This window comes from Propithecus coquereli, unplaced genomic scaffold, assembly GCF_000956105.1.
Source record: "Propithecus coquereli isolate 6110/MARCELLA unplaced genomic scaffold, Pcoq_1.0 Scaffold47, whole genome shotgun sequence".
Classification (NCBI taxonomy): Eukaryota; Metazoa; Chordata; class Mammalia; order Primates; family Indriidae; genus Propithecus; species Propithecus coquereli.
Window position 1 is genome coordinate 3774406 of NW_012150507.1, and position 22148 is coordinate 3796553.

The following is a 22148-nucleotide window of genomic DNA, read 5'->3' on the forward strand; positions in this document are numbered from 1 at the left end:
TATTATGGATGATGAAACTGATGCTTGAGGGAGTGAGTAATTTGCCCAAGTTCATCCAGTAAGTTTCCTGGTGGCAAGTTCAATGTTTTTTCTATTTCTCCACCCCACGTTTCTCTGAACCACATTTCTTCGTATCCACAGTCAGCTAATCATATCAGAGCTATAATGACAAATGCCATGTGGTGCTACCCATGGCATTCACTATCCACCAATGTAAAGACTGTTTCTGTATTTTCTTCAAGTCAGTTATTTTGTCCAGTAAGACACAGTAAAGCAGGGGGCTTTTTCCTTATAAGTTCGTTTGTAATAATATGTCTTTATGATTTTTATCACAGCCATTATGTATAACATCACACTTGATGCAGATGGATTTTCATCCAGAGTAACCTCCAGGGGTTTATTTAAAGAAAATGGTGAAAGGTTCCTGCAGAAGACCATGGTAGTAAACCAGGCACAGAGCTGCTCTGAGCACATCATTCAGATACAGGTGAGGCCTCAGCATCATCCCTTTTCACCTCAATTCTTCCTAAAGACTAATGAAAGGCAAAAGTCTAAAGTGGAAGCTTGTGAGTTAGACAATGCTTGCCCTCCTGATGAATGACTTTCTCATCTAACTCCATCAACCGGAAGCATATTTCCTTTATGTTAACACTGGTGGTCACATTCTATTATTATATAAGTAAGTAGCGTTAAATTTTATTTGGGATTGTAACTAAAAGGGCTGAAAATTAGATTCTGAAAGAAATCAAAGAAACAGTGCTTTCTTAAATGCTTGACAGGGAGAACATTCTGTTGGCAATAAATTTTATTTTGATATTTTCCTATCGGGGAAAAACTTTATGCATTTTTAAGCCACTGAAACAGATAATTCCAATTGTGGTTTCCACTATTAAAGTAAACATAGATGAAGTATGGTGGATTATGAGGTAAAAATTATTCGTTCTAATCTTATGTCATAATTACTGTAGTTCACATGGATTTTGAAAATCTCCCAAGTAGGAAAAATGCTTTTCAGGAGAAAACCTCCATCAGGAAATTTGTTTTATAAATTACATGAATATTTCCCCTTAGAAACCACATAACAGTATTTAAAAGGGTAATTTACTCAGGAAACCACTTTACAAAGAGCTATTTAAGTACTTTCCTAGAATATGGTTCTCAGAGTTTACAGTGCAAAAGAAGTGCCAAGAAAACTTTTATAAGACACATATTCCAGGTCCCCAACACCAGAAATCTAAGTTTGAAGGTCCAAGAAATATGCAGGTTTAAGGGGCACTCCAGATATCCGTGATGTAGATGGATGGCACAGAGATCAGACTTCAAGAAATGCTCTTATACTTGTAAGAGTTGGAAAAACATAAAAGTTAATAGATGAATTAAAATCAATTGTTTAATTTACTGTTCAAGTTGAAGGTTGTTTGTGAAGACATTTTTGTTGTTAAGGTGCCAATTATAGATTCTTGAAAGGAAAAAAAGCTGGTTTCCATTCTCTCCCATCCTGTGCTAAGTAGTGGATCAAATTACATATAATTACACATACTGGGGGAGCAAAGACAGCCAGGCTGTTTTTCTTTTTTTAAAAAACCCTGTTTACTATTTGCCATCAATGCCAGTTAAAGTCCATCCTAGGTGCTAAGGCTGCTGCCAGTTGGAGAAGCACCTCCTGGTAGTCAGGCAGCTGTCTGCGGATAGACCCCCGCAAGGGGCTCAAGACTTAGGGGTAGGTCCTGCAAATGGACTAAATAATACTGAAAATTCCACTTCCCAGGAAAAGGCAAGTTAGAATTTTAAGGTTTATCATTTGTATAGACATGGTTCTTTCTTGCCAAGAAGAAGAGGTTTATAAGAAGATTGCTAGATGACTCTCTCAACCTTGTTTTGGCATTCTTACGTTTTCATTAAACAGGAAGCCTCAAAAACCGGAAGGGGCTGTGACTCCTGGAATATGGCAAATCCTCTACTTTCTCTACTAGAGGCAAAGTGGAGAAGTTGTACTTGCCGGTGGAGGGCTGGCTTTGATGACGACTGAGTGATACATGCATCATCTTTTATGTGAAAGGGCCGACACAGCTCCTCACAGCTAGGGCCAAAAGTTGGGAAGCTTGATTTAGGATGCAGAAATCACCTTTATTGGATTTTTGTAGAGCAGTCAGGTTCTGTCTAAGGAGGGAAGTCCATTCTGGGTATCTCCCTTCTAGGACATAACTTTCTCTTCCAGAGATTTGGCAAGGACACCTAAGGACTCTTAAATCTCGGCAATAGGAATTAGGAGGATGTCGGGTACTGACATAGTAGTCTTGTGAGTGTTAAAACTGGAAATAACATCCAAATATTTACATTTACTTGCATATGAATAATGAGATTACTGATGAGTTTAACTAAGAATTGCTGTTTCAGATTTTTACTGGACTCAAATCTGTCTCCTAAGGTTTCTTGCATTAGAGAGGCTAAAAACAGAATCAGGACAGAAGAGAAGAAGCAAGAATCTTGACCATTCAAAACAAGGATATTCTACACGATTAAGAGCTGCGTTCTTAATTATAAACACATTTGTGGTCATTTTATTGTTTTTAAGCTGCCGTGCTCTAATACATTTTGTGTGTGTGTGTGCACGTGTGTGTGTTTAGGAGCCCTCTGATGTTGTCAACCCTTTGGAGCTGCGTGTGGACATCAGTCTGGAAAACCCTGGCACTAGCCCTGCCCTCGAAGCCTATTCTGAGACTGCCAAGGTCTTCGGTGTAAGTGCAGCTGGCCCTTCCTGGATTTAGACTGGCTAACGAAGTTTCACAGCCACTGTAGTAGCGTTTGAAAGATACTTAGGACATAGCCTTTAAATTCTTAATTTTGAAAATGAAATACAATTCCATAAATGTTCAGTTGCACTGGCCGTTTAGTTCCACAAAGGCAGAGATTTTTGTCTTTCTGGTTCACTGCTCTATTTTCAGCCCCTAGAGCAGTGGCTGGCCCACTGTAGGTGTTCAATGAATATTTGTTGAAGAAATAAGTAAAAATAAAGCAAACACTTTGTTCTCACCACCCACTTAAAAAATAAGATATTACCAATACCTGTGAAGCTCTGTGTGCCACTCCCCGTCACATCCGCTTTCACCTGGCTCAGCCAGGCAAATCATTATCTTGAATTTTGTGTCTATCAATGATTGTCTTTGTGATTTTGCTCAACATGTATATTCCTAAAACACTGTTTGGTTTTGCACTTCATGTAAATGGAATTGTACTGTATGTATTCTTCTGAAAGTCGCTTTTTTAGCCCAAGAGCAAACGTATGGATCTCTTGTGCTTTTTTGTAGATTCCTTTCCATAAAGACTGTGGTGATGATGGACTTTGCATCTCTGATCTAGTCCTAAATGTCCAACAGCTGCCAGCTGCTCAGTGAGTTTTACTTTAAAGCTCAGTGTAAAATACAGAACTAAAAGAAACATTAGATTATTTTATTCAAGTGAATGTTTATGGAGTTTTTTTATAAAAGAAACATTCATAAATAGTAAAGACCTTCAAAAACTAAATTTCAATTTCTATTAATACATCCACATAGGAGTAAAACAATAAGAAATATAAAATTATCTGCATTTGAATGGTTTCTTTCCCTCTAATGTAGTAGCAACAAAGAAGAAAATCCAATAGCATTTACTTATTTATTGTTAGTATCATTATAAAGATAGTTTATTATTGAGCAATTTTCTCAGCATTCTAAATAAATATAAAGAATATACTTTTTAAATGAATATTGGCCTTTTTTTTTAAACCTTAATGGCTTTCTTCTTTCTTTTTACTTTTAACAGGGAACAACCCTTTATTGTCAGCAACCAAAACAAAAGGTTAACATTTTTAGTAACACTGAAAAACAAAAGGGAAAGTGCATACAACACTGCAATTGTTGTTGACTTTTCAGACAACTTGTTTTTTGCTTCATCTTCTATGCCGGTATGTTATGGCACCCTGAATTTGCCATCGTTGTGTTTCATACTTGTTTTCAATCACTGTCTTCTCCACATCCTCTAAGTTATTGAAGAAGCACCTTAACCCTCAGATGATCCATCCTAACTCTGTGGCTTCGGACTAGGTAAACCACATGAGAACATAGTCTGGCTCTGTATCTAGACCAATTCTGCTTCACAACTTGGGTCAGTTTTTCCTTTACCCTGAGACCTGGCAGCAGTAACTAGACACTCCCATAACCCTTCTCGAGCCATCCATGTGATGAGGCTGCCGTGGTCCACGCTGATGCTGTGCACTTGCTCTGAGACATTTGAGTTCCAAAGCCTAGTCCCAGCTTTGCAACCACAGGTCTTGCTACTGCCAAGTTGATGCATTCCAGCAAAGCCAATTAATCATGCTGCCTTGATCACTATACCAGGAACACACTTGACCATGAGTGCCCCCTGGTCCCTTCTCTACTGCCAAGCAATGAAGAGAAAAAAGGAGAGAAGGAAAAGCTGAGATTTTCCAAATGAGTTACTTGATTAAACAATGGTTTCATTTAGTTTAAAGTTAATATGTTAATATGAACTTAAAAGATTCAGAGTTCTAAACTTATCCTGATTTTTGGTGTTTAAATGTCCTATACCAAATGGCAACTGCTTAAAGTGGAAAAAAAAAAAAACCTGAGGAAAACTAAAAAAGATCCTTTAAATTATTTAAAATATTAACACCAACATATGATTTTGTTTCCTTCTCTCAAAAATGCAAGTTTCAAATATATTGAGAGAAAGGTATTCCTAAAAATAGCATTTCTGAATATTAGATTAAAGCTATTTGTGTTTCTGAAATATAAAAGCTATGATTTCCTTCTGAGAAAAAAATTCTAGTATTTAATCTTTTTTGGCTTGTTGAGTGTCCTGGTTATCTTTACTGTTAGCAATAAAAACAGTATATTAGCCACCTGGACAGTAGAAGATTTCAAGTCTTGAGGGCTAATAAACTATTTCAACATGAACCAACCTTACTACTGAAATGTCCCTGTACTTCTTTCACCGTGTGTGAGTACACACACACACACACACACACACACACACGTTGTATGCTAATTCATTTCTGTTGTTCCCTTGGTCTTGTTTAGGTTGATGGGACAGAAGTAACATGCCAAGTTGCTTCATCTCAGAAGTCTGTTACCTGTGATGTAGGCTACCCTGCTTTAAAGAGGCAACAGCAGGTATAACTTGCATTTATCCTCAAATCCATGTGAGCCCCTCCTCAGCACTCGTGTTAATTTACCAACATAATATATCCTCTTTATTAGATATCATCATATGCTGCGCATCACAAAATAACTGGCTACGTACTTAGAGGAACTTTTAATATCTGAATTTTTTTCTTTAAATTATTAATAAAAGTGGGATTTCCCCATGCAGTTCATTCCAAATAGCACACATAATATGGAAAGTTCCTTTTGTCTGAATATATTGACCAAAATTGGTCAAAATGCTGTACACAGAGTCACAGAGATCATTTGTTAGCTCCTGGTAACAAGTTTCACGTCAGCACAAAGCTTTCAAATTCAGACAAGTGTATGTGCCTGGATAACTTATATGTGTCAGTTGAAAGTTAAGCTTTCCTAATTCTAAAGTGAGGTATGCTAGAGCAAGGTGGACAAACAAATAATGATATTCTACAAATCTGAAAGCTTAGAGTATATAAAATTCAGAATCGAATTGGAGTGAATTTATTTTTATGGGAAATGTGGGGTGTTTTTTCATGTTGGCCTCTGCGTATGAAGCATCATAGATTGATAAATTTTAATTTTGTATATAGGTGACTTTTACTATTAACTTCGACTTCAATCTTCAAAACCTTCAAAATCAGGCATCTCTCAGTTTCCAAGCCTTAAGGTAAAACATAATGAAGTCATGAATTGATGATGGATGGCTTTTATAATATATTTCTTTAGGTAATTTCCTAATGCTTGTCTCAATAGTGAAAGCCAAGAAGAAAACAAGGCAGATAATTTGGTCAAGCTCAATGTTCCTCTTCTGTATGATGCTGAAATTCACTTAACAAGGTAGGTGAAGCCATGGAGACCCTATTACCACTGACACCACTCCAGTTTAGAACACATTTCTCTAGTGACTAAAGAAGTTCTCTACATGTACGTTCTTAACTCAAAAATTTGAATTAAAATGTTTCCCCCTTGTCAACTAAAACAGGAGTCTGCAGACAGATTGGTCTCTAGGAAAACCTTGAGCGATTTTAGATTTATTGCCTGAGAGCAGCACCAGAAAGGCAGAGAAATAACCCTTTTGCCACATGTCACGGGCACACTCCTCTGCAGGCCCTCAGGGGAGCTGTTAATATAAACTTCCTTAAGATGTTGAAACAGGACTCTCAAGGGTCCTGAAAGTTGCTGGCACTTTTTTCTCATTGCCCAATTCCTACTGTACATGAGATCTCAAGCAGTATACCTGTTCCTGGAAATCGATGCCCCAAGCACAATGCTTTGCATATAGTAGGTCTGCAGAAGAGATTGAATTTCATCACGGATTGAATGTCTAGATCTAATCTAGTTTCTGCATAAAGAATTTCCTAACAAAACAAATTGGGGTTTTCTTCCAATCGGGAGTAAATGAGAGGTTTTCTAAAGGAGGTCACCCATGAAGAAATGCTTTCTTCCCTTTCTTTGCCTGCTCAAAGCAAGTAAAGTTGAGAGCAGTTCTCAAAATGGTACTGGTTGAGACCAGCTATCTTGAATGGTTCAGAGAAACAGGTGTCTTGGGAAGTGAGTAACATACAAGTACCACAGGTACTAAGGGTTGATATTGTCTTAATTCACACTTAGAAGTGAAGCAAACTCATGACACAGACAGACTGGAGCTCAGCTGTGCAGGTGCATGGGCCACCAGGGATGCCCACCTCCAAGGCTGGAACCAGAGTTCCCTACCTGGTGAAGCACTGAGGCAGCTTCCCAGCATAAATTAATGACCCCTGAAAAACATGCTGCAGTGTTTTCCCAAGAAGTCCAGTGACAGCAGGTTTTTCCAACTTCTACGACATCACTCCAGCCCCTAAAAGCATGGAATTTGTGGATCATCCAATATAGATCACTGAGCAAAAACAAAAAGGAAAATATATCATCATGTCTAGAGCTTGAGACACATGAGCAGAGATGAAAAGAATGCTTCTGTATTAAGTGAGTTGCAAACAGCAAAGCAGAAGCAAAATAGAGTCCAAGTCATTCATCTCTGAAAAATTCATCAGTAACTGCAGACTTTAAAGGACCTTGCTTGCTGAAATAAGTAACTGAAAACAAATGCAACCAAAGAGATTAATACTGCCACATTATCTGGATTTTTTTTTCTTCTTAGTTACATCGATTCTTTCTTCTCCTCTAAACACTATTTGTTTATACAGCCTTTAAATCATTCCACTTTCCCACCATGGCCAATTTTTTTAGATGTGTGTGTGTGTGTGTGTGTGTGTGTTTAGAGATTAGGGTATTGTTGCATCACCCAGGTTCAAGTGGAGTGGTGCCATCATAGCTCACTGCAGCCTTCAACTCCTGGGTTCAAACAATCCTCTTGCCTCAGTCTCCCAAGTAGCTCGGACTACAGGTGTGTGCCACTACACCTGGCTAAATATTTTTTATTTTTTGTAGAGATGAGGTCTCCCTATGTTGCCCAGGCTGGTCTCAAACTCCTGGCCTCAAACAATCCTCCCACCTCAACCTCCCAAAGGGCTGAGACTACAGGCATGAGCTACCGCACCCGGCATTTTTCAGATATTTTAACATGAAATAAGATTGAAATGAGACTTCATTTTTACTAATTAACATCTTAGCTATGTATTTTTGTGATGGTAACTTGGATTCTAATATATGCTAATATTCTTTAAAATATATCATATAGTCAAAAAAATTAACATGGAGAAGTATAAAAAACAAAAGCTAAAATGGCTCTTAATCCTACCATCTAGAAAACCCAAACATTACAGAAGGATACACAATGAGAGGTGAGGTCATCCCTCCCTTTCTTCCCTTGTTCCACTCCCTATAGAAGACAAATAAGACTGTTTTCAGAATACCTTCCAGATACAGGGTTTGCTTTTCTGCCAGGATGTATGTATGTAAGACACACACACACACACACACACACACACACACACACACACACATACACGTATGTGCCTGTATACACATTTTATTTGCCCAAAAGGAATGATAAAACACTCTTCTGTACCTTGCTTTTTACATAATCTTAAAGAAGTTGTCATATCAGGACACACAGATCTAACTTATATTATGCTAGTCCTGGCTGGATCATAATTTATGTAGCCAATTCAATATGAATGAGATATTTGGTTGTTTTGCATTTTTATTTTGTGTTTAATCATTTAAGCAGTGCTGCAAAAAAAACCGTTTTAACAGACGTCTTTGCAAACTTTTGAAAAAACTTCCTACCCATTTATTGAGTATAACCCTTAGCAACAACTTTGATACTATATAACTGTGAAGTTACATTGTATAAATATGATGGGTGAGAAATAGTTAAATAATATTATTTCTTCAAGTTCCCCACCCCCCAGCATAGCTAACTGCTATCACAAATATATTGTGATATATCGATGACCACTTAAGTAACTTAAAGAACACTTAAGTAACAAATGGCAAAATATCAGATCTCCTTAAAATGCAAGAGCAGAGGATACTCATTTAGAAACTGGTCCTATTTAGGAGCTTACATAAAGATCATCTGGAAAGCAAAGGAAATAATTCATGCACATGTAGCCAAGATTTCTGTTTCAAAACTAGTCAGTATTCCCATTTTCCACATAAGGCTGACAAATCATGGTTTCCTCTCATATATAACCTTGACAAATACCACGTCTATTCAAATCTCCCTATGACATAGTTTCCTTTTGAGAATTTGGAAAAAAATTTTAAGACGTAAAAGAGAAAGACAAGCTTTTAGTAAAGAAAACAACAAATTCTCTCTCAGAAAATGTGTAAAAATTTCTTTTTTAAAGAAATAAAATCAACATCCTATAATTAAGATAAATTGTTCAGTGGGAATAAATGAAGAAAATGTACATAGAGCTTCTCAGACACTATTCTCGCCACTTGCCCCTTAATCCCCACCCAAAGAAGCTACCCTGGTTGGAATCCCACCTCAGAGCCCCAGAAATGAGTTAGGAGAAGGGAGGTCTCCAGTTTCATTCTAGTCTGAGTGGTCCTGTGGGGGTTCCTCTGACCTAGTCATCACTTCGCTTGCAGACCTCAGTTGGCAATCCCAAGCAAAAGAGTCAGGATCAGTCCAAAGCCTTTAGGTCTAGTCTAATAAACTTCTGGGTCAGCCACCTTACAGGTGGTCTCTAGTGGTGGAAACAGATTTGACCAACCCCAATTCAGACCTAAACCATTTTAGTTGGTTTGGAACTAGAGAAGGACAGGAAGAAGGAATTAAAAGAATAATGTATACCATGTTTCACAGACATCCAGTAATGAATATTGCAGGAGCTAATACCCAGTACTCTTATCATTGTATTTCTGCCACACGAAGTGGAAAACCCCTGGCTTCTAAATCCATTCATCCAATGAACACAGGCTAAGTGTCCACTATATTGATATACCAGTCAATATAACAGCAATCTTGAGAAGAGTTCTACTATCAGTTCTAAAGTAATACGTTTGTACTTATTTTAGAAATTTGACAACTGATAAACCTATAATGTACAGACTCACAGCAGAAAGCCCATGAAGGGATTGTTTTAGAAGGAATTTATGTTAGTCTTTGAAACATACATTGGACCATAAGCCATTAACAAACATTTGTTTTTATTTAGTGCTTTTGCAATTAAAATTGAACTTTTACTTGTAACGTAAGCTATAAGATACTTAAATAAAAGAAATATTAAGCTTTGAGAACAACAGCAAAACTAAAATATCTGGCTTTACGAACATCATCCAACAGATCCACCAACATAAATTTTTATGAAGTCTCCTCGGATGGGAAGGTTCCTTCTATTCTGCACAATTTTGAAGATATTGGTCCAAAATTCACCTTCTCCCTTAAGGTTGGTAAGCCTGTCATAAGAATGACAAATCTGGCAGAAAGGGGAAGAAAAAAAATGAGTTTGGGAAGACAATAATAAAGAAAAGGAAATTGGAATACACCAGTGATTCTCAAAGTTTCACTACCTGGAGGAATTATTAAAACACAGATTGTTGGGCTTTATTTCCCAGAGTCTCTGATTCAGTAGGTCTGGGGTGAGTCTAAAAATTTGCATTTCTAACAAGTTTCCCGGGGATGCTTCCACTGTTGCTTCAGGTGCCACACTTTGAGAACCACTAGATCATAGATTTGTAAATAACTGGATTTGTGCATAGTTATTTGTCCTGGGTAAGGGATAATTGATATATTTTAAAGGCAAATGTTCAAAGTCAATCAACAGAGCATTACTACGATGGTATGTCTGTGGGTAAAATGGTTTGGAATATAATTATTATGCCAATCTATCCTTGGATACTGCTTCTGTTTGTGAAATTTACTATTCATGTACAAATATTGGTTTTGTACAGTCATACTAGGCAGTATCTAAAAATATTTTTGAATCAAATTCTACTGGGTACTAGTAAACAATTATTAATCTAAAGATTATCAGTTATATAAAGAGAAATTAATTTGTGAAAGAATGAATATTTTATAATATAATAAAGTTACAGAACTTTGGAAAGTAAAAAGAATTCATCCACCACCTTAAGCCAATACCATTTTATTTTTGTACATTTCTTATTAGTTCATTACAAGGTTGCAACCCTGCAATTTCGTGATTAAAAAAATCTTTAAAAGTATCTTGATTTGTGATCCAGATACGGGAATTTATAAAATGTGAATGGTATTTGACAACTATGTTATTTCAATCAATTTGTGGTAATAATAAAATAGCATTCATAGACAGTATATTAAGTATCAGCCGTTGTATCAAGCACTTTATGTATGTTGTCCCCATTTAATTCCCAAGTCAGTTATGAGGTTGGTTCTGTTATTATTCCTAGGGATGTTATTTAAAATGTTTAACAACCAATAGGGCATGAGCCCTGCCAATTAGAACTGAAACTCCACCAGTGAGAACAGATGCTGTACCAGTGCCCTGTATCAGCACATATCTGCTGAATTTCTCATTATCTTTATTTTACAAATGAAAACAAAGAAGCACAGAGAGGTCAAGTTCCTCGCCCAAACCACACTGCTAGTCAGTGGCAGAGTGGGACCCCACTCCCTGGCAGCCCAACTCCACAGATGGTGTTTTCAACCATTTATGCCACATCTCTCAAGTTACAAATTATTTACCCATTAAAGTTGTAGATGTTAAGTTTTTTCCATTAAGAGGTGAGACAGAAAGACCCAAATATGCCTATAAAGTGATCGGTCACCTTCATATAGACTCAATCTTACCACTTTATAGTTGCCCTTCCTCAACACAGGGTTATTGATCGCTTTCCTTGCATCTTATACATCCTGCAGCAATACCAGCATGTTTTATTCCCTGTGTAGGTAACAACAGGAAGTGTTCCAGTAAGCATGGCGTCTGTAATCATCCACATCCCTCAATACACCAAAGAAAAGAATCCACTGATGTACCTGACTGGGGTGCACACAGACCAGGTAAGGATGGAAAAATTGCCTACAAACATGTGCACTTTCAAGATGGAAATAACCCATGAGGTTGGGGTGATTGTGTCTGACATCTTATAGATAGAAACAGAAGATGATCCCTATGCATCCCGCATGCCAGTTAACTAGCAGTTAATGTCATATTAGAAGCAGAATATTGTTACAAGAAAACAAGTATCTGAGTCTAGGGATTTACAGGCAGCAGAAATTATTCCAAAAGCCCCATTTCTGCCAGTTGAAGATCTGAGTTTGATGGGCCCTGTTAAGAAAAGACTGGGAAGTGAGAGATTGAACCTACGGTGGGAGCATAGGAGATCTATGGCATAATTAGTAGCTGGTCTTCAAGCGGCCAGCCTGGACTTTCTCCTGGTAATACTCAACCCTGGCTGTTCATTTTAATCACCCAGGTTGCTTTTTATTTATTTATTTATTTTTATTATTCCAGGGTATTGTGAGGGTACAAACATTATAGTTACACTTTATGTCTTTGCCTCACCCAAATGCGGGTTAAAGGCATGCCCTTCCCTCCCTTTAGTGATCCACGTGTCCTTTAGTTGTAGATTTGCCCCCCATCCCCCTAATCCCTAGAGAGTATTTCTGTCATGTGATCACCCTAGTGTTGATTAGTTAATACCAATTTGATGGTGAGTACAAATGGATCCCGTTCTTCTGCTCTTGTGGTGCCTCACTTTGGATAATGGGCTTAAGTTTAATCCAGGAAAGTATGAGGTGCCAGATGACTGTCGTTTCTTATGATTGAGTAATATTCCATTGTAAACATATACCAAATTTTAATAATCCACTCATGGATTGACGGGCACTTGGGTTGTTTCCACATTCTTGCAATAGTGAATTGTGCTGCCATAAACATTCGGGTGCAGATGTCCTTATCGTAGAATGTTTTGTGCTCTTTTGGGTAGATGCCTAATAGTGCTATTGCTGGATCGAATGGTATTTCTAATTTTAGCTCTCTGAGGTATCTCCAAATTCTTTTCCACAGCGGTTGTACTAATTTGCAGTCCCACCAGGTTGCTTTTTAAATAAGAGTGATGCCCAGATCCACCCTAGGCAATTAACTCAGAATCTCTAGAGATAAGACTCTAACACTGGTGCTTTTATTTAAAAGCTCACCCGGTGATTCTACCATGCAGCCTGAGCTGAGAAGCACTGCTCTAGCCAAGCCCTTTGACATTGGCTCACCCTTAGTCCAGCACTTAGCTGGCTCTACAGTCGTGTTATTCCTGTAGTGTGCATAAGGGACTATAGGAAATCAGAATCCTAAAATGTTCCACAGAAAAGAAACCCAGATTAAATCAGTGACAGAGTCTCATTCTGTCGCCCCAGGTAGAGTGCAGTGGTGTCATCATAGCTCACTGTAACCTCCTCCTGTCTCAGCCTCCCAAGTAGCTGGGACTACAGGCGCACACCAACACACCCAGCTGATTTCTTCTGTTTTCAGAAGAGACAGGTCTCACTCTTGTCCAGGCTAGTCTCAAACTCATGACCTCAAGCAATCCTCCAACTTTGGCTTCCCAGAGTGCTAGGATTACAGGCATGAGTCACTGAGTCTGGCCATATGTGGGCTATTCTTACAGCCCACCTCATCAAATCCTATCAGGAGGATTGGAATACCTCACGGTTTACCTTAGTGATTACAAGGAGTGTGACCAGGTCGGTGCAGTTGAAAGAAGCCTAACAGCCCCTCCCTTGCTCCAACACCTGACAGTAGGATTTCCTAACATGTTAAAAGGAACATCGTAAACTTTTTTGCTTCTTAAATCTGATTGGGTGTTCTTCTTTGTAGGCTGGTGACATCGGTTGTAACGCAGATATCAATCCACTGAAAATAGGACAAACTTCTTCTTCTTCTGTATCCTTCAAGAGTGAAAATTTCTGGCACACGAAAGAATTGGTAAGGACGGGTTAAGGTGTGAAAGTTCCCTTCAGCGAGTCACTGTTTCACCTGGAATCAAGGCACTTCTCTTCTCCAACCAGCTGGTAGTACAGAGCTTTCTTATTTTGTCTTTGGTGGCTTACATGAATCAAGAGTTAGAAAACACACGCTCAAATATAGGTTATTAGAATTATTAGTTATGCCATTACTTATAAAATTCAAGTTCCAGACTTCACGACATCAAAAGGACTCATGTGAAACTGTGTTTATGCCTTGTGCACTTTGGGAACATTGCAAAGAGCTGTGAAGGAACTGGGTAAGCGCTTCAAAATTGAAGTCCTTTTCCACATAATCACTGATGTCTTTTATTTAGCTGCTAAATACGCTACCTTTCTCTGTTTTAAAATATTTTGTTATCTCCTGCTCCTGAGCTAACCTTCTTCTTTGGGAAAGAGAATAGTCTAGCATCTAGCATGGTGCTTGGCACGTATTAAGTACTCACATAAGTAAGCATTTAGTAAGCAATAAACCCTAAACAAACCACAACTCTCTTGGTTTCCTTTGATTACAACTGTGTTAGCTTGTGAAGGATAGGGAAGACTGGAAAATAGGAAAATAAAATTCATGTTTCTTTTAATGTGCATCAGTTCACAAAGAGATATATGTATGCTCTAACATAAATGGACCATGCTACCTTTTGGCCTTTGACATAGGCCATTATGTCACAGGCTTTTTAAAATAGACTTTATTTTTTAGAGCAGTTTTAGATACACAGCAGGATTGAGTGGAAGGTACAGAAGTTTCCCAAACACACCCCGTCCCCACATACACACGACCTTCCTTACTGTCGGAATCCTGCACCAGAGTGGTACATTTATTACAATTGATGGAACCACATTGACACATCATTATCACCCAAAGTCCATAGTTTACATTAGGGTTCACTCTTGTTGTTTTTTAAATCCACTGTTATAGTATCATACAGAGTATTCTCACTGCCCTAAAAATCCTCTGTTCTGTACTCTGCCTATGCATCCCTCCCTGCCCCCAAACCCTGAAACCACTGATCCTTTAACTGTCAACTTTTTATAAATCTGAAGAATCTATTTTTATCATTAGGTTTAATAACTAAATTGTAGTACAGTTTGTGTATGTGTAATAATTTATGTAACTAGTACACTGTTGATAAACATGAGTTATTTACAGGTTTTGGGTTTTTTTTAGGTTTTTCTACTCCTAGAAATAGTAGTGCAATAAACACGCTGGTGTATTTTGTTCCACACATTCCTGATTATCTCCTGAGGCTATCTGTACAGGCAGGAAATGGCTGAGGCAAAGGGTGTGCCCCTTTTACCTTTTGAGACATAGTCCCAAGATTCGTTGAAGAAGGGTTATAATTACTAATAGCTCATGAGATTGCCTGTTTCCCTAGATCCTTCCCAGCACTGGGTTTTATCTATCTTTGTAAAATGTTAGCATTTATTTTTAATGCCCATACTAATCCTCTCTCTCTTTTATTATTGATGTCCCCCATAAGAACTGTAGAACTGCTTCCTGTAGTAATGTTACCTGCTGGCTGAAAGACCTTCAGGTGAAAGGAGAATACTTTGTTAATGTGTCTACCAGAATTTGGAATGGGACTTTTGCATCAGTAAGTTTCATTTATTGGATTTATCAATAGCTGGGAAACATAAGACTTCACTGTCAAGAAGTTCTTCCCCTTTGACAAAATTAGTATTCTGGCTAATGTCAGCAGTGCCTGAATAACCTAAAGCAATTTTACCCCGGAGGGCAGTACGTTTCCATCCCTCTCCAGTGTTCACCCTACCTGGCTGTGCCTTTCACCTGGGTCTGCTTCTGAGACTCCATGCCAACCTACTCCATCTGTGGGATGCTGTCCTTGCCATCTCTGCTGTCCTGGGCTGCAGTGGGCGGCCTTTTTTTTCTCTCTCCCCATCTTCCCATCTCCTCCACACACCCAAATCAGAATATCAGCCTCTGTCTCACTCCTTGAGCTCTCAGCTAATCGACTGATCTCACACCACTCAGTAGATGAATCTAGCATAAAGATTCATCTCCCTATATTGGAGCCAGGGAACCACTCTGCTCTACTGTTTTACACTTTCTCTAATGGAAAGAGCCCAGTGAGCACACTACTTTGTAAATCATTTCAATCCCCATGAAAACTTTGAAGTGTCAAAACAGTGTCAGTGTTGTTTTTCCATATGGCAAGTGTGAGTCTGCCATAGTGATATTTGCTTTCAGTGGGAATTTTGGTAGCCAGAATTTCGGTCTGGCATGAAAACTGTAAGGATAGACAGGCCTCTTTAAATCGGACTGCTTGAGTGGCTAGCCATTCCTTTTACCAACACTGGCTCCAATTGAGGTGGCAAAATAGAAATTAGTCTGAAACCTCCTGGGGGGCTTTGTAGCTCTCACTGGATTTTCTTTTTTAATAATAAATCAGTTCCCAACGTGCTGAAAACCAGACTCTACTCCTTATTTTTATTTTACAATTTTATGATCCTTCCAATAAACTCCACTCCTTGCTACAGAGTTTTGTGTGAGATTAGAGAACTGAGCTCCCTCCAAATTTGTCCTTGGAGTCAAAATATGAGCAATATTCTTGGATAGAGACATAGTCAAAAAAAAAGAGTAATAGTGAAAGGTTAGAAAAAAATGCAGAATTGGGAAACTGGGGAAGTGAGGAGTTGAGTTTTCTTTTTGCTTGTTTGCTTTCATTTTGTTTTCTCGTTAGCTGCATTTGCTCCCCACCTTCAGGACAATTCTAAATCCTATGCTATGTGAAGTATGCTCATGGTTGTACCCCTTCCCACCTGCTGCAGCGTGGTGCTCAGTTTTACTGATTGGTTCTTGGCTCCTTGGATTTGAGGAACAAATGTTTTCATAGCAAACTTTGCCAACTGGGAAGGAACGAACACTGACTGTTGCACATCAAAATGCAATCAACCCCAGCTCTGTAAAATACATTTGGATTTTCTTGAGTTTGTTTAAAGCTACATCATTTCAACTGGGAGATTTGTTTTAAAGTACCTTCCCAGTGGTCTTCAGAAGCAGCAGTTCCATTTCTGGGAGCAAACTTGTTAGGAAGTGTATTATTTATGCAGTTCCACATGGTTATAATGGTCACTCTGAGAAAACACCCTTGAGAGTTGTTGTACGTCAAGTCCTACACATCTTCCTCCTTCATGAAAGGCCAAATGTTTATCCCTATCTTGTTTTCAGCTACTTCAACAGCAAAGTGGATATTTCTCAGACCACCTAGGAGATCCGGTCTGAAATATGGCTCTCATTTCCTGTATTAGAACTCATTAATGTACTGCCTTTTGGGGCCACCCTTTTTCTGATGTAGTGCAAGTCAATTTGACATTTCAAGTAATTTCATCATCAAGTGATTGCTCAGGCCTCCAAATTGAAGTTGGCTGCCATTTGTAAGGAAAAGCCTGGATCAATGCTAGCAGGTGTGTTTCTTCACTCTCCCCGTGTGCGGTATGCCTTCCTCTACCTGTTAACCCTGCAGGATATTGTGTACCTGTGAGAAGGGTCTAAACTGGGAGTGTTGTAAGAAAAATTCCTTCATCTTTGATCTCCAGGGACTATGAAGCCAGCATTCACTTAACTGCTACTTGTTTTTTAAACCTAAACCATTATCAATACTCTTAATGTTCCCCCGATAACATATATTTAAGAGACTGGTGATCAGAGTTAACTTCTGATGCAATCTTCTATCTTGAGAAAATTAAGAGTAACCAGAGACTGAGCCCCAGTGGAAAAGAAATAAATTTCTCACTTTTTGGAAATACATTCTCTCTTTCTGGCACCTAGATATAGTTTAGCAAATTACCTCATGGAGTATGTTGAATTGTGTGCCCTAGTAACCAGAAAAACTGAGCCCTAGTAGTCAGAGCATGTAAAAGTAGCTCTAAAATATGAGCATTATATTCTATTTCACAGTATGCATCAGGCCCAATATTTGCATTATAGATAATACAAAAACAATGAAATATACACATCAATAATGTTTCCATTGAAAAAGGTTCTTTTTCTATAACTAGATCAAATAGATGGAGGAATGGATATAAAATCATTTCATATTAGGTTAGCGATAACATCAGCATAAAATATATGTCCTTCCTATATGCTTGCCCCAATCCAGTGTTATTTGACAGAAACACTTAAAATTAGGAAATCTGAAATTATTACTGATGTGATACAGCATGCCAAAAAGTTCAGGGTGTCTGCTGCTGACATGCATGGTCAAGTTCAAGAACATTTTTAAACAGTATTATTTTACACACATGTTCCCAGAAGGAAAATTCTCTTCCCTTTTAAATGTTGGTTTTCCATTCCGTTATGACTTATTCAGGCAAGTATATAAAAATACCGAGTTTGCAATGTTCTTTCATGTCACAGACTTCATTATGAAGTTTTAAAAAATCTGAGCTATGATCTTTCCCAATTAAAAACATTCACTTTTAAGCCCTTGTTTTTCAACCCTATTTTCAATTTCAAGTCCCACCAGGGAGATGTTTTAACCCGCTGATGTCTGGATCCCATCCCAGAGATTTGGTTTGATTTGGGGTGGCAGGGCCTGGTCATCTGCATGTTTTGAAAGTTCCCCAGGTCCTTCTGATGAGCAGTCACATTACACAGCACTGGTTTAAACACACAAAAATTCTTGACTCTTCAGAGTTGGCATTTGCTCTTGTCACTTTCCACCAGGAAAGAAATAAATCATAAACATGCCAGGTTTTCTGCATTTACTGCTGCTAGAATAAAATATATTCTGTATTCTTATGTTCCAGTCAACCTTCCAGACAGTACAGCTGATGGCAGCTGCAGAAATCAACACCTATAACCCTCAGATCTATGTAATTGAAGATAACACTGTCACGGTGAGTGCATCACGCCCCTCCCTGTGAGTGTTAGTTAGAGTCTACGGTAGGCATTCCATTGCTGAAAACTTGGAATAGTCATTCTTCTCATCTACATGTATCTAGAAGTATCTTACTGAAACTTTAAAAATGTGATGGTTATTATGTTAAACTTTTGGCATGGGTGCTTCCTACTCAAAAAGTTCACTGATATATGTCCTCCATGCTGCACTGCCCCCCCCCCCCCCCCGTTGGCAAGGCTGGCTTTCCTAGAAGTGGTGACCCAATGAAAGGCACAACAAAAGGGCCCCTCTCTTGGCTGGGACTCCGTAGTGTCTCTTCTCCATGCCTAAACTAGCACCACCAGTTCTTCCTTTCTCCACATGCTTACCCAAAACTATCTAGATCTTAGGCTGCAAAGTCTACATCATGCTGATTTAAATCATAAGTTATATTTTAGAGTATTTTTTAAAGAGAAGTGCTACAGCATGCTTAATAAATAAGGTGTTTTTTTTAAAATAGTACTCGTTACAATTAGACACTGACACTGTGTGACATGCCCATTCATTAGGTCTTACATTCTAGAAAACTATAAATGCTCCCCTTCATGAAAAAGCTTTTGCAAAGAAATGTACTTTTACAGAAAACAAAGGCTCTCTGTTCTAAGAGCTGGCACAAGACAATTTTCCTTTGCACTGAAACTCTGGTTAGAATATGCCATATTTAGATACAGTGGGATTTCCATGCCCAGCTAATCTGCTGGCAGAGCCCTGAGCATTTTCCTCCCAATGCTTGTATTAGGAGTTGGAAGCCAGTTCAAGACTCTGTCCCCAGGGCCAGCTTGACAGTTGGCCTCAGTCCACTGCTGCAGCCTACAGACTTAGTTAAAGAGGCAATGGCCCCGTGAACTCTGGACCTCACTCAGTGCCTGAGAGTAGAGCTCACAGCACTGCTGCCCCACTCTTGTCCCAGGGAAAATGATTCTACACAATAGAGGTCACTTTTCTGCTTCTGGTTTAGAAGCCTCAGTGAAAGCCCACACCCTCTCTTCCCAGGCTGGGGCCTGGAAAATCAGAAATGGAGCCAAAGGAAATGTGGACTTCAATTCAAAGTGCTATGAATTTAGCCTAGGGGAAAGTAGTATAGTTTTTGTTTAAAGATCACTTTAGAAAAATTTAGCATTCAGACAATATGTGAAACTGAGGAAGTCTTTGTTTTTTAGAAAGCAGTATTAAATATATTAATTGGAAATTCAAATGACCAACTTTAACAAACCCATTAGATTTTTGTTTTTTTGGTTTTCTCTGAGCAATGCTAATAAATAACAGAAGCCAACTATTACTTGTGTCTATGGAAATATTTTTTTAATCCAAACAATTTGGATAATTTTTTGAATAATGTTTTGAATATAAATAATATCGACATTTTTATAGGTACATAAGTGATTTTTATAGGCAGATAAGTGATTGCTACATTTATTTAAATCCCTGAACCACTTAAAAATCTGATCCACAAAATGTTATACTCGTGGGTTCATGGACCCCAGATTAGGAAGCTGTGGAACAGAGAGAAGTAGTATATGACTTTCTTATTTATTTATTTATTTATCTGAGACAGAATCTCCCTCTGTCCCCCTAGGTAGAATACAGTGGCATGATCATAGCTCACTGTAACCTCAAACTCCTGGGCTCAAGCAACCCTCCTACCTCAGCCTCCTCCGTAGGTGGGACTATAGGCCCGGCTAATTTTTTCTATTTTTAGTGGAGATAGGGTCTTGCTCTTGCTCAGGTTGGTCTTGAACTCCTGAGCTCAAGTGATTCTCCCAGAGTGCTAGGATTACAGGTGTGAGCCAAGAGCCTGGCCCAAGAAAAGTAGGCATATCACTTAATAGTCACTTTATTCAGTAATTTATAAAGCCTTATTTTAACTCTTAAAAATACAAATTAGAAGAAATACGGTCACCAAGGCCAGCTCCAAGTTTAGCCCAGCCCATAAATTATGTGAAAAAAAGCAGCTCATCTGCCACTGCAATTTAATGTTAAACCAAGTCAGAAATTGGAGATTGTTTCCTTCTTTTGCTTCAAAATATAGCTCTTTAAGAGTATTTTGTGAAGAAAATGGTTGACACTCTTTCCCCAGTTAAAGAAAAGATCATGCATTTTTACTGTTAAGACTCAGGACAGCCATTCCCTTACGGCCCTTACAGCTGGAGATTGCCAGGGAGGGAGCAGACAAAAAGAACCCTAAATAGCCTCAGGGACAACTTTATCACTGAAAGGTCAAGTTGAGCCCTAAGATACTATCTCTACTTTTCAACTTTTGACATCCACCTTGAATGAGACTTAAGTGAAATCTGTATTTTAGAAACACAATACAAAGTTGTTGTTGTTTAATCACAGTGCAGTTGAGTTAATTAGTTTGTTCTCTGACTCCCTTCCCCAAGGCTGTTTGCTTTCTCTCCATGGTGCTTTCCCTGGATGTGAATGTACGCCAGAAAATGAAGGCCCTATCGCATAAATAATTATCTGAAATGCAGCCGTAAAATACTGATGTAGTTAAAAGGAGAAAACAGAAAATTTGTTTTCCTTACCTGGACTTCGCAGGAGCATTTTCTCTAAAAATTGTTCAATGTTTGAAGAATGTACAATGTTTGAGGAATGCCATCAAGAAAAAGTCGTGTCACCTTTCTAGAACCATGGACCTTCATTCACAAAATTAGAGAATTGTACTAGACCATCTCCCTTCTTTTTTTTTGGTGCTAAAATTAGTAACTCAACTGTGAACATATATTTACAGATTCCCCTTACGATAATGAAACCTGATGAGAAAGCTGAAGTACCAACGGGAGTTATTGTAGGAAGTATCATTGCGGGGATCCTTTTGCTGTTAGCCTTAGTTGCAGTTTTATGGAAGGTAAGAAAAGTTTCATATTTTAAAATACAGGCTCCTGAAGGCCTCTGTCTTGAATTTGCTTGCAAAACAGCAGCCTTAGGTTTTACATGGAACCTCCTATATTATGTGAAAAAATGAATGCAAATTTGTTTACAGTTTCTCACTCACGTCTTTGAAAACAACCAGTAAGGATTTTATATCCTTTTTTAACCTTGTTTTCATCCAGATCTCTGAACATTTTGTTCAGCTTCAGATAAGTAGACTCAGAGAAATTTAACTTTCTGCAATTCAGCAGAACTCTCTGGATACACATTTCCTCACTAAAGGAGTGAGAGATACCCAGTCAGCAGTCCGCACACCACGCTCTCCAGAGCCTTAGGGATTCCCAGAGGGGCCTCAGAGGAAGTGGGCAGCAAGCGGGTCAAAGACACCACACAAAATAAGCAGTGGGTGGTAACAGTCTTACATCATCACCTTTACAGCTCGGTTTCTTCAAAAGAAAATATGAAAAAATGACCAAAAATCCGGATGAGATTGACGAGACCACAGAGCTCAACAGCTGAACCACCCAGCACACGGGAATTGGCAGCATCCCAGCCAGGGTTGGCTGTTTGTGTGAATGGATTTCTTTTTAAAATCCCAGTTTTTTTATAATATAAAAGGTAAACTAGCCTGGCATTTTAAGAGAAACTGCAGGTCAGTTTGGAATAAATAAATTGTGGGTGGGGGTTAGGGATATAAAGGGTAAAAGACTTACTTTGTACAAGGGGAAAAAAAGTAATCTTTAAACTGGCTGGTCCAGAGTTTACATTCTAATGTGCATTGAGTCAGAATCGTGAAATGCT

General features: G+C 38.5%; 1 protein-coding gene across 1 annotated transcript in view; it reads left to right on the top strand.

Annotated features, from left to right (window-relative positions):
• The window catches only part of ITGA2 (integrin, alpha 2 (CD49B, alpha 2 subunit of VLA-2 receptor)), a 125656-nt gene extending 103790 nt beyond the window's left edge, over window positions 1-21866 (top strand). Inside the window, exons 21-33 of the mRNA XM_012655262.1 lie at window positions 2628-2738; window positions 3309-3391; window positions 3802-3943; window positions 5079-5171; window positions 5771-5847; window positions 5934-6017; window positions 9919-10021; window positions 11503-11613; window positions 13427-13534; window positions 15054-15167; window positions 18343-18432; window positions 21208-21324; window positions 21786-21866. Of these exons, the coding sequence (XP_012510716.1) occupies window positions 2628-2738; window positions 3309-3391; window positions 3802-3943; window positions 5079-5171; window positions 5771-5847; window positions 5934-6017; window positions 9919-10021; window positions 11503-11613; window positions 13427-13534; window positions 15054-15167; window positions 18343-18432; window positions 21208-21324; window positions 21786-21866 (1314 nt within the window). The remainder of the gene's footprint in view (window positions 1-2627; window positions 2739-3308; window positions 3392-3801; window positions 3944-5078; window positions 5172-5770; window positions 5848-5933; window positions 6018-9918; window positions 10022-11502; window positions 11614-13426; window positions 13535-15053; window positions 15168-18342; window positions 18433-21207; window positions 21325-21785) is intronic.
• Window positions 21867-22148: the final 282 nt, after the last annotated feature.